This window comes from Salvia hispanica, chromosome 1 (genome assembly GCF_023119035.1).
Source record: "Salvia hispanica cultivar TCC Black 2014 chromosome 1, UniMelb_Shisp_WGS_1.0, whole genome shotgun sequence".
NCBI classification, from domain to species: Eukaryota; Viridiplantae; Streptophyta; class Magnoliopsida; order Lamiales; family Lamiaceae; genus Salvia; species Salvia hispanica.
Window position 1 is genome coordinate 46,550,739 of NC_062965.1, and position 11,572 is coordinate 46,562,310.

The 11,572-nt window shown below is 42.1% G+C and overlaps 2 protein-coding genes across 2 annotated transcripts; one reads left to right on the forward strand and one right to left on the reverse strand.

Moving 5' to 3' along the window:
- Positions 1-892: 892 nt before the first annotated feature.
- On the forward strand, positions 893-2,584 carry LOC125198619. The gene has a single exon (XM_048096943.1). The coding sequence runs from the start codon at positions 893-895 to the stop codon at positions 2,582-2,584; it is 1,692 nt and encodes a 563-aa protein (XP_047952900.1).
- Positions 2,585-10,039: 7,455 nt separating this feature from the next.
- Positions 10,040-11,516, reverse strand: LOC125222293 ((-)-isopiperitenone reductase-like). The gene is made up of 2 exons (XM_048124817.1): positions 10,851-11,516; positions 10,040-10,786 (listed from the first exon to the last, which is right to left on the reverse strand). Exons 1-2 carry the CDS (start codon positions 11,115-11,117, stop codon positions 10,121-10,123), a joined length of 933 nt encoding a protein of 310 aa, XP_047980774.1. The 5' UTR covers positions 11,118-11,516; the 3' UTR covers positions 10,040-10,120.
- Between the last annotated feature and the right edge of the window lie 56 nt (positions 11,517-11,572).

Below are 11,572 nucleotides of genomic sequence, written 5' to 3' on the forward strand. Positions count from 1 at the left end.
AGTGACATCTTCAAACGGATAATTTTACTACTTTGGAATTTAATTGCTTTCAGTTTTTATTTTTAGTTTCTAATTTGTTTTTGTTTTTGATTCTTGCAGGTTTTGTATCCCAACGCGCTCTGGGAAGGACAGCCTAGAACCGCTCGATTTAGAACTTGAAAGAACTCGTAGGAAAATAAGAAGTGAAAAAGGATCAGGAACAATGGGTGACCGAATAGACATCGAGAAGCTACAAGGAATGGTGAAGCTGCTAATGGACGAGAGAGATGCGGAAAGGGCAGCCCGCGAGGCTTTGGAGAAGAAGAATAAGGAAATACAACCCGTGATGAACATGTTCAATCATGGGAATATGATTACTTTTCCCGAAGGACCTCGTATTGACGCTAACAATTTCGAGTTGCGCATGCCCCTTATTCAAAGGGCCGAGCAAACTCCTTTTGCAGTTAGGGCTACAGAGGACGCCAATCGCCATCTTTCTAAATTTGTGGAGATCTCAAACACTCTCAAGTTAAACGGTGTCAATGACGATACCATAAGGGTAAGACTCTTCCCCTTTTCATTAACTGATTCTGTTAAAGAGTGGTTTGAATGAATGCCCATAGAAAAGGTCTCCACATGGAAGGACATTGTAGCTGCCTTCCTCGACAAGTACTATCCGCCAGGCACAATCTTGATGCTCAAGAGCGAGATCTTCCAGTTCATCCAAGGCCATGACGAGCCCCTCTATGAGGCGTTTGCTCGTTTCAAGGCTCTTCTACTAAAGTGCCCTAACCATGGTTTCACCGTGGATCATCAGGTAGGAATCCTCTATAATGGGTTTAACGAGAAGATTTGTGCTATGCTTGATTCAGGTGCAAATTGAGGATTCTTAAGGAAGTCAGGTGAAGAAGCCATGCCGGTAATAGATGAATTCGCCACCAACAACAGGGGGTGGTCGAAAGAAAGGCATAACATGAAGAGGATAGCTGTAATTGAAGAGGCCGAGGAAAGTTCTTTTGCGAAGGAATTGGCCGAGCTCAGAGTTAGGGTGGACCAAATGGATACATCAAGGAAGGAGGATCCGATTCCACCGACCTCCATCATAGTGGTCTCTAAACCCGAAACTCCTGCCCCGATAGTGGAGGAAATCAACTACATGCAAGGAGACGGTTCCAACAGAAATTACAACAACAATTATCGCCCTAATCAGGGGGGCGATAATTTCAATAATTATAATGGAAACCGACTTCATCCTAATCTCTCTTATTCTAACAATAATTACTTGCAACCCCCCGCAGGATTTAATGTTAGCAAGGGAGGAGTAGTTGAGACAACCAAGAAGGAGGAAAAGTATGATCAAGGGATCACAAGGATCTTGGAAGTAATCACGCAAGACAGAAAGGTTAATGACACCAAGATCGGAGTGGTCGAAGTTAGAATAAACAACCTCGAGCAGGAGATGAACACGATCTCAACTGCCATAGCCAACATCAACACTCAAATGGAACAAATCCAAATGAAGTTGGATGAAGACAGGGCAAAGGCAGCCGCACGAGTGGATGACATCAACAAGAAGTGGGTGGCAAAGCAGAAAACTGGGGACTGCCCAGTCGCCGGCGGACCGCCGCAACCAACGCAGCGGGCCGCCACTGAAGTACCGAATGGAGTCTGCCCAGCCGCCGGCGGACCGCTACACATCCTGCGGCGGGCCGCCACAGACAAGGCAGAAACACCCACTCAGCAAGGACTCGTGCGGCACTATGGGATTGTGCTACCTTTCCAACCAAAGAGGAAGTTTAAGCTCGAAGAGCAGTTCAAATACTTTTTGAACATGTTTTGTAAAATTCATACTAACATTCCTCTAGTTGAATCGTTGCAGGAAATACCTAAGTATGCAAAGCTACTAAGGGAGGCGGTGATGAGCAAGAGAAAACCAACAAAATCCGACCTTAAGCTACCGCATCACTGCAGCGAGATCATCCGAATGGAAAAGGCAGTGAAGCAGAGAGATTCGAGCCAATTCATTATCCGATGCCGGATTGGAGAGGGAAATGTTGACAAGGCCCAATGCGATCTAGGATCTTTCATCAATCTCATGCCACTGAAGTACTACGAAAAGCTCAACATTGGGCCACTCAAAACTTTAGACGTAATACTTAGGTTGGCCGATAACTCGTCCATAAAAGCTGTAGGTATGATTGAGGATGTCTTAGTTAAAGTCGATGATTTTATTTTTCCTGCCGACTTTATTGTGCTTGACATGAAAGTAGACAAGAACGTCCCTCTAATCTTAGGGAGAGATTTTCTTGCTACCTGCAAAGCTTTGATTGATGTAGGTCGTGGAGAGATCATAATTAGCGATAACTATAGCCAATCCACCTATAAGATCGAGAGCGAGATGCTCAAGTTTGAGGAAGCAAAGTGGGCGAAGATGGAACGACAGTGCAGGGCAATCATGGTCACGGATGTGACCAAACCCCAAGACCCCTTTGAAGTTGAGGATCCTACTATCTCCACTATTTACATTGTCAAAGAGGTGAGACGTTCCCCTAAAAAGGACGATACTAACTCCTCTGCCTCTATCCCACAGAAGAAGAAGCAATAAAGGAGGAAAGCACACAAGGAGGACCCCGAGATTTATGTTATCAAGACCAATAAGGGAAAATATAAGTGGTGGAAGAAGCTAGGGACCAAGTTGCTTCCTATGCCAATTTGCAACACTCGGGTCGCTGATCCGCCCAATTAGTGGGCCACTTCAAGTCGAGCTAACGACTAAAAACAAAAGTGCTTGTTGGGAGGCAACTCAATTTCTTTAATTTTGTTCTTTTCTTTATTTTTATTTTTGGTTCAGTTTAAATAATAATAATAATAATAATAATAATAATAATAATAATAATAATAATAATAATACTAATTATTATTAGTATTATTATTATTATTATTATTATTTAACGGGTGGCGGTCGCCGCACTTAACACGGCTGTCGCCACACGTGTATTCTCATGTGCAGGATTGGTCGGGATTAGGGCAGGCTTAGGGCGGGCCGGAGGAACCACTGAATGGGCTCCGGTGGCCCGCCAGGAAGCGCAGTTTTTAAATGTCCAGTAAGGCGACCCGCCACGCCGCGTGCGGCGACCGCCGTGCGCAGTCCAGAGACGGGATTGCTCTTTTAAATGGTATGTTTTCCATTCCTTCTCAAATTCCTTCCTTGCACACAACCCCCACCTTTATAAATCACCAATTACACACACCCACACTATCATTCCCTCAATCCTCTCCAAGTTTAGAGTTTTTCTCCTCCAATTCTCAATCAACACAAGGTATGAATCCTAACTCAATTTCTGAGCTTTGTTTTACTTCTTTCATGGATTTGGGCATATTTTGGATGAATTGTTCCGTGGAAACTCTTAATTTACGATGGGGGGTGATTGTGTATACTTATTTTTAGATTTCCATGGTGATTTTGTGTTTTGGTGATGATTTGAAGCTTTGTGAATAGTGATTTCTTCTTGTTTATACTTGTTCACATGTTGCAACCATGTTCATAGTATTGTGAGGCTATTATTACTTCCATGAATTGCAATACTTAAGTATTTCATAGAGATTGTTGATATGTCTTGATTTATTGTTGATACGTCTCTGCATAGGGGATGAATTCACGTTGGGGGATGGATTTTTGTTTCCTAGTTTGGATGTTTATGTCTACATGTTTCCATGCTACCATCTAAGAAGATACGAACACCTACCTTGCACCTATATGTTGATTCTTTGGTATTGCTTACAAGAGTGCAAGTTTGGGGGCACCTTTGAATTCCCATTGTTGGTATACTTTATAAGTATTGTATTTTTCTTTTGTAGGAAAATGGGATCAAAGGGAAAGCCCAAAAATGTGAAGAACTATGGCATCAACCTTGCCTCGGACGAGCAAAAGGCTATGTGGAAGAAGTTGTCGGTGCGAGAGACGGCGCCCTCGAGGTACCCCCATGATTTCCTCTTCAAACTTTGGGGATCGCGGAGGACTTTTAGGCGTTGTGTGACGTGGGTGACGGGAACGACCTTCGATACATGTTCGAGAGGAAGTGCCCATCTTTTAGGAAGTATACTCTTGAGTTCCTTAGCTCGTTGAAGGTCACCAAGGACCGCCGGCAAAACATCCCGCTTAGCATTCGACTTTCGCCTAGGCAACCGGTTGCACGCGCTTACCATGGAGGAACTTTGCGGAATCTTCCATTGCTTCGATCCCAACCCCGAGGCCGATAATGAATATGACTTTGATGAGGTTTAGGGTGCAATGACAAATGAGCACGAGCACGCCGCGGGCAATGCCAAGTCTTCTTCGATCCGCAACCCGGTTTTGAGGTATCTCCACCGAGCTATGACCCAACTTATGTTTGCTAGGGTCGATGGGGGGAGTGTCTCCCAAATGGAGTTGAATGTGATATGGTGCCTCCACAACAAGAAGGGATTCGATTATGGAACCCTTTTTACTATCTATGTGGACCGGATCACGAATAAGGATGGCGGCGTTATTTGTTATAGGGGCTTGATATCACGGCGATTGCCGAGCACTTGGACATATCCTTCGCCGAATTGACGGAGGATGGCGGGGAGCGCTTTATCACCTATGAGGTGCTCTTTTCAGTGGGGCTATTGAAGACCGACTGATACGCTCGGATTTTGCACTATTTTAAGGCCATTATTTGGTCCGTTTTTGATGTCAAAGTCACTCTACACGTCCATTATTTGCATATTTTGTCTATTTTGGTATTTTGATGTGTTTTGTGAGAAATGTGCATAATTGAGCCGAAAAGGGAGCCAAAAACGCAAAGTCTGGAAATCTGGAGTCAGACGACGACCGGCGATCGCCGCGGATGTGTGCGGCGACCGCCGGCGCCCGACAGTACGTTCAGATATATGCAGCGGTCCGTCTCAGAAAAATACGCTTGGAAGAGAAGTCTCGTCCGGCGACCGTCGGAAGTCGTGCGGCGGTCCGCCGCCGAGGGAACAAACTCTCTGGAGTCCAACGCGGCGGCCGCCGGCCAACTGGTGCGGCGGCCCGCCCGAGAAAGGCGGCGAATCCGAGAAGCCCTAGATTGGCGCCCGGATTTACCATATTTTGGAGATCTTTTCCTTCTACAACAAGGATTGGTTTTTCCTTATAAATAAGATCTCAAGCTTCATCAAAAAAAGGAGAGAGCTCTTACTTGCAAAATACTTCATAGAGATCAAGAGTTAGAGTACTTCACTTGTGCAAGGACTTGGAGAAAGATTTCAAGAACATCAAGAACAACAAGGATTCAACCTACGGGTTTTATTTGCTTTAGTTTTATGTTCAAATTGTCTTCTCTTCAATCTATGTTTTTAGCTTATTCAATTATATGTAACTAGACTCATAGGATTCTAGGGATGTGTTAGTAACGACTTTGGTTATACAAATTCCTTTTTCTATTTAATATCCGTTTTGTTTTTAATTTGTTTCTTTCCTAAGTAGTTTTGATGCTGCATGATTGAGTGACACAATCTTGCATGATTTAATATAACTTGCTTCATAACTGTGACAGAGTTCTAGCGAGTTAGATTCACTTAGTAGACACTACAGTTAGCTTCCCTTAAAACAGCACTGTTAATTGAGAGTGAGGACTTTTCAAGGGTCTTAGGAGCTTTTTGGAGTTACGTGTTAGGATTGACAACCCTAACTTTGTAATCAACGTTTGTATCGCATGAGCATAAGCTAGGTGACTCGTCCTTTCAAAGTATAAACTGTGCTACGGTATTGTAGTTGGAATTTTGTATAACCATAACTGTGAACGCACATCCCCTGGGATTCCCTTATCTCTATCGTCTTTCTCCGTGTTTTATTTGCTCTTAGTTATTCTATGCTTTTTATTGTTTTCAGTTTTCAAAAGTTTTCCAAAACCTTTTTCGTTTTTCCAGATAGTAATTGAGTCTTAGTAGAGGATATACACTTTGTGTTTGCCTTCCCCATGTTCGATATCCGGTACTAACCTTTAGCTATACTATATATACTCTGTATACTTGCAGGTTTATTTAGTGCTAATAAAAAGTGCATCACCGACTATTGGGGTCAAGGATTTTTCCTACAAGTTGCGGGGGATCACTTCCCCGATCCCATCCCGCAGTTGACTAAGGTCGATGTTTGGGCGAACCAAGTCAATTGGAAGCTCAACATCCCGGCGCACCGAAGAGCCATTGAGGCTAACCCCATCAATGGGGAGTTTAGGAAGAGGAATATACCGGGTCGTATCCCCATCTTTGAGGTCGATGATGACTCCACCTTCGATGCTATTGATCATTACAATGAAGAAGGGTAGCACTCGCACGCCTAAGAGAGTCAAGTGCCGCCACCACCGCCGCCCCAACGTCGCCACGAAGAAGAAGAAGAGGAGGAAGTAGAGGGCCATCGCCGCCGGACTAGAGCAAACCGTCGCCGCGGAAGGCCGAACCCCGATGAGGAATTTCAAGCAAACACCTCGGCCCAACTAGGAGATATCTACTCCTACATGCAAAACGTGTCCAACACTTGGGACACCCGTTGGACTTGGGACACCCGTTGGACGGAGCAACAAAGGGAGAACGCCTACAACCGCCAAGGGTGGATGGCTCAAGGCGATTGGCGCACGGAGGAGCAACAATTTTGGGAGCAACAAAGGCTAGAAGACGTGCATCGCTGTCAACAAATTGAAGAGCTCCAAAGGATGGCCGTTGAGGCTCGACAAGAGCGCCAGACCATGAGTGGCGACATCGCCTATCTTATTGGTGCGTTCGACGACCTCAACGCCCGTTTCCCTACTTCTCCTCAAGATTGAAGAAGTCAAGCTCAATGACTTAAAATGCACATTTGTACTATGTTTTTGGATGTTTTGAGACGATTTCTTTTTTATGTTTTGACAATTTTTGCTTTGATTTTAAGTATTTTTGGTTTTAGTTTAATTTTTGTGCGTTGAAAATTTTTCGCAGGTTATGACCTCTTCGTGGCGACCGCCGCATGTGCTGCGGCGGTCCGCCACCTGCTCGCTGGAGCGATCTGTAACTGCGCGGCGACCGACGGACAAGCCGCGGCGGGCTGCCACCTGGGTGCGATTTCTAGCGCGACTTTTCGAAATTTTTCGAATTTTCGCCCCGTCAAGCCTCGACACGAAATTTTTCAAGGTACGTTTTTTTTTTCCAGTAGTTTACTCACGTCCCTACCGACTCTACAAACTTATTTTACACTTTGTAAATAAGTTTGGGGGGATGGAGTGGTGGACCATGAGTTTAGGTTTTTGTTTTAGGGTTTTCTTTTTGCTTTAAGTTTTTGTTTTTGTTTTTGTTTTTTACAAAACCCCGTAGGAGAATCTTGTTGTTTAAAATGTTTTCTTGAATCCATGTTATGAACTTAACATGAAGAACTTAGAAACACGCATGCTTAAGGACACACTTTAGATCGAGTTGCCGATGATATTACATTCCATCTATGTTTAAGTATGGCTTAACGTTTTGATTTGATGGTTTGGTGAAAAGGTGCATAATTAGTGAATTGCTTGTTCGCCTTGAATCATGCTTTATACCTTGTGAGATTTGAGCCTTAATTTCTTTCTTGTGTGATTTATCTACATGCATGTATATGTTTCTAGAACTTTCTCTTAGTCTTGCCTAAGTTTACATACTGTTTAAGTTAATTTAGGAGGATAATTGGCCATCTTTTCTAGCCTACTTTTATCCAAGGGCTGGTTCGCCATCCAAATGTGCGGTGAGTGAACCAATCTCGGGATCAGGATCCACTAGGTTCGCCATGTCTACAGTTGCTTCCTCCTCTGTTTCTGACTGTTCTGTTTCTAATGATGACTTCGGATCTTCTCTCCCTGACGAGTTCCACTCTTCCTCACTTTCTGATTCGAACGGAAATGGATCTACTATAGTAAACCCCGATCTGGTGATGAGGAAATCAACGTGCTTCTTAGCCAACACTTTTGTGTACGCATTAAAAGCCGCTTTAGACACTTTATTCGCTGCACCATGACTCGGCCACTTGCTCTCCTCAATCTCCCCTCTTTGAAGTCTTTGAGGAATTCTCGCACCACGCCATCCACGGCCTCTTCGATCAGGCCTGCCTCGTTGCTCAGCACAGCTTTTGCACACTCGTTCCTCAAGAGACGAAGGTGGCCTAAGATGGAGGAGACATTGACGATAGTCGGTGAATCAGAGAGTTGGAGGAGAGGAATAAGGGCTTCTGTCACTCTCTTTGCACCGTAGTAGTTTGTGTGTATGCACTTTTCTCCAGCCTCGTATGTCTGGATCATAGTTCCTTTTGCTTTCAGCTGCAGCGGCGTCTCAACCTCTGAGTTAGCAAAGACCGTAGCAGCATTTGCTTGTACAGTTGTACACTTGTACTAGCACTTGAAGAATTGAAACATCTCCCTCCAGTTCTGCTCCTAGTATGCCTGCATTGTTCACCTGCACAAAAATTGCTCTCAAAATGAATATGAAGATAAACATAATATGCATTCAAAATATAACTTTATCTGTCATAACAACTGAGAGCATCTCCAAAGATGAGGTAAACTACTATAACTACCATATTTACATTTTTTTCATGAAAAATCATATTCTAAGGGGAGAGGTATTTGAGAAGGTATTATATCTTTTCTCATTTTGAAGAGGTATCTTTATCTCCCCATCAATGGAGAGGTAAAATTTCATAACTACCATATTTATCTTCTTTTCATGAAAAACCCTTCTGGGAAAGGTATTTGAGAAGGTATTACAATTTATATTTTTTAATGCATTTTATACTATTGTTTTATTTTTAAAAAATAATTTATCTTACTATATACCTTTTCCCTTTGGAATGTGTTACTTTTTAGAAGGGTACATTTAACTTTTTAAAAAGGTAAATAAGTAATATACATTTTCTATATACCTTTTCCCTTGGAGATGTTCTAACTATGAGCATTGAGCCCATAGTCTATTGAACATTTTATATACTCATTCTGTGCCACTCTAAATGATTAAACAAACGAAAGTTTAGTTATTAAGTATAATTAAGGTTGTTATTATGTCAACACAATTGATGTGAAGCAGTGTGTTGTTGTGTTTTTTTCCATTTGTGTTGTATAGGAATAAGGAGAATTTTATGTTGTTTCTTGCCACTTTGTTTTCGTTTTTCTTCATGAATCACCTTAAGATCATGTATGTTGTGTTCATCAATCTACATATTTAGTTTTTAATATAGAGTAAGCTTTACATATTTCATTTGTTGTTGTTGATCATGTCTTTCACCTTGTTGGGCTCTTGGTGATGCAATTCTAGTTAGAGCTGTCAATTAGTTTAGGCTGACTCATCCCAGCGCGGCTCAAGTCCAATATGGTTGGCCTAAGCCTAACCCATAAGATGGGAAGGGCCTAGCCTAGCCTGGGGCTTAGATAAGAATTTATGAAACAAAACTTAGTTCAACACAATCCGCTCCAGTTGTGGGCATGTGTTGGGTAAGGCTCTAGCCTAAGGTGGGCCTGGGGCGGGTCTATGTCCAATAGATGACGCTGACAACGCCGAAATCGTCAAATTTGTGTTCGTATTGAATTTGCGAAATGAACTAAGAATTTAAAAACATTGATACATCGTGATTTATTATGGAACTTGACCATTTGATATTGTTTAAGGCGTAAAATAGTTATTTTAATTTTTTTACTTTATTTTTAATCTTTATAATTTTATTTATGACACTTTTTGAGTTTCTAGTGTTTTTAAACTATTTATAAATAGTGAATTTTAATCTTCTATCGTCAGTTTTGAATGAATATTATTAGTTATAAAATTTTGAGTTTAAAAAATAAGGATATTTGTGTTTTTATTCTTTCATTATTAGATCATAGGTGTCAGAAGACTGCTATATGATGGTGCCTATTGGGCAGAGGATGTTGTTATATAAAACACAAGTATAAAATATATGCTTGGATCCAATACTAAAGCACCGCTAATAATATTATGGCAATGTAGTATTTGCACATTTTTAAATATATATACTTAATATTAATTCAACTAATCTTTTGATTCTTGAATATAAGCTTGTAATAGTAGTTTTTATTATAGGGAGCTTTATTATAATGGTGATGCCAAGTCTTCCACGCACAGACACTATTCATCAAGTAGCAACACCATACGCATCCTTGTCATAAAAGAAGGCGCCCGACGGCCCTCCACGAGGCAGCAGCGCCACCTTAACCACCCTCTGAGCAGCATCCTCGGCGCTGATGGCGCCGCGATTGCTAGTCATATCCGTTCTTGCAAAGCCAGGACAGAGGCTGTTGATGATGAAATCAGTGTGCTTCTTAGCCAACACTTTAGTGTACGCATTCAATGTTGCTTTAGAGAGTTGATACGCCACACCATCAATCAGCCACTTGTTCTCCTCCAATCTCCCCTCTTTGAAATCAATGAGGAATTCTCGCACCACCTCATCAATGCTCTCTTCTGTCAGCCCCGCCTCGTTGCTCAACACAGCTTTTGCACGCTCGTTCCGCAAGAAGTTAAGGTGGCCACTTAAGGAGGAGACATTGACAATAGTTGGTGAATCAGATAGTTGGAGGAGAGGAATAAAGGCTTCTGTCACTCTCTTTACACCGTAGAAGTTTGCTTGCATGACCTCTTCTGCAGCCTCGTATGTCTGGATCATGGTTCCACTTGCTTTCAGCTGCAGCGGCGGCGTCTCAGCCTTTGAGGTAGCAAAGACAGCAGCAGCCATTGCTTCTATCGCCTCTTGAAGACTTGAAACATCTCCCTCCACTCCTGATACGCCTGCATTGTTCACCTGGACAAAAATTGCTTTCAAAATGAATATGAAGGATACATGGTGTTTATTGATACAATGATACCAGAATGTCAAGCCTCCCATATTTTGTGGTGAGGAATTGGGCAGCAGCAGCGATGCTTGCAGAATCGACAACATTGAGTTGTTGAAAAACCACATAATCAGAGAGGCCAGAGTCCTTGAGGGATTGCACTGCTTCAATGCCTCTCTTCTCATCCCTTGAAGTTAATATCACAGTAATTCCTTTGGAAGCTAACTGCTTACAGATCTCCAAACCGATTCCTTTGTTCCCACCGGTGACTAATGCATACCTGCTACCTGCCTCCGCCATTGATACTGAGATTGATATTTTGTTTTTTGCTATGTGGACCAACACATGTAGTTAAAGGAAATGGGTGAGGCTGACTCCATTCACGAGATTAGGCATAGCTCGCAAAAACTCACAAGTACAGTGGGAACCTATATTATCTAGGGACCTATATAGTAATAGACTAAACTATGTTTGTGTTCTTGAACCGTGAACACACACAAACTTCGGAAAAAAAAAATAGGGAATATTAATTTTGGTCTGTAACATCTGAAAAATATTTTTCGAGGTCCATTAACTTCGATTAATATCGTCTGCGCTACATTTTCATTGTTTTAAACTTTTTCTAGACAAAAATACCCTCAATGCCATGAATGGCATTTCACCACCATTTTCATTTTTAAATTTCTTTTTGTGTTATCAAATAAAATAAAATAAATTAAATAGAACACCAAAACATACTTAATTTAATAAAAAAA

Coding starts and splice junctions, on each gene's coding strand:
- LOC125222293 (XM_048124817.1), bottom strand. CDS start 11,117: ATGGCGGAGGCAGGTAGCAGGTATGCATTAGTCACCGGTGGGAACAAA. Junction 10,787..10,850: donor ATGGGAGGCTTGACATTCTG/GTATCATTGTAT, acceptor ATTTTTGTCCAG/GTGAACAATGCAGGCGTATC.
- LOC125198619 (XM_048096943.1), top strand. CDS start 893: ATGCCGGTAATAGATGAATTCGCCACCAACAACAGGGGGTGGTCGAAA.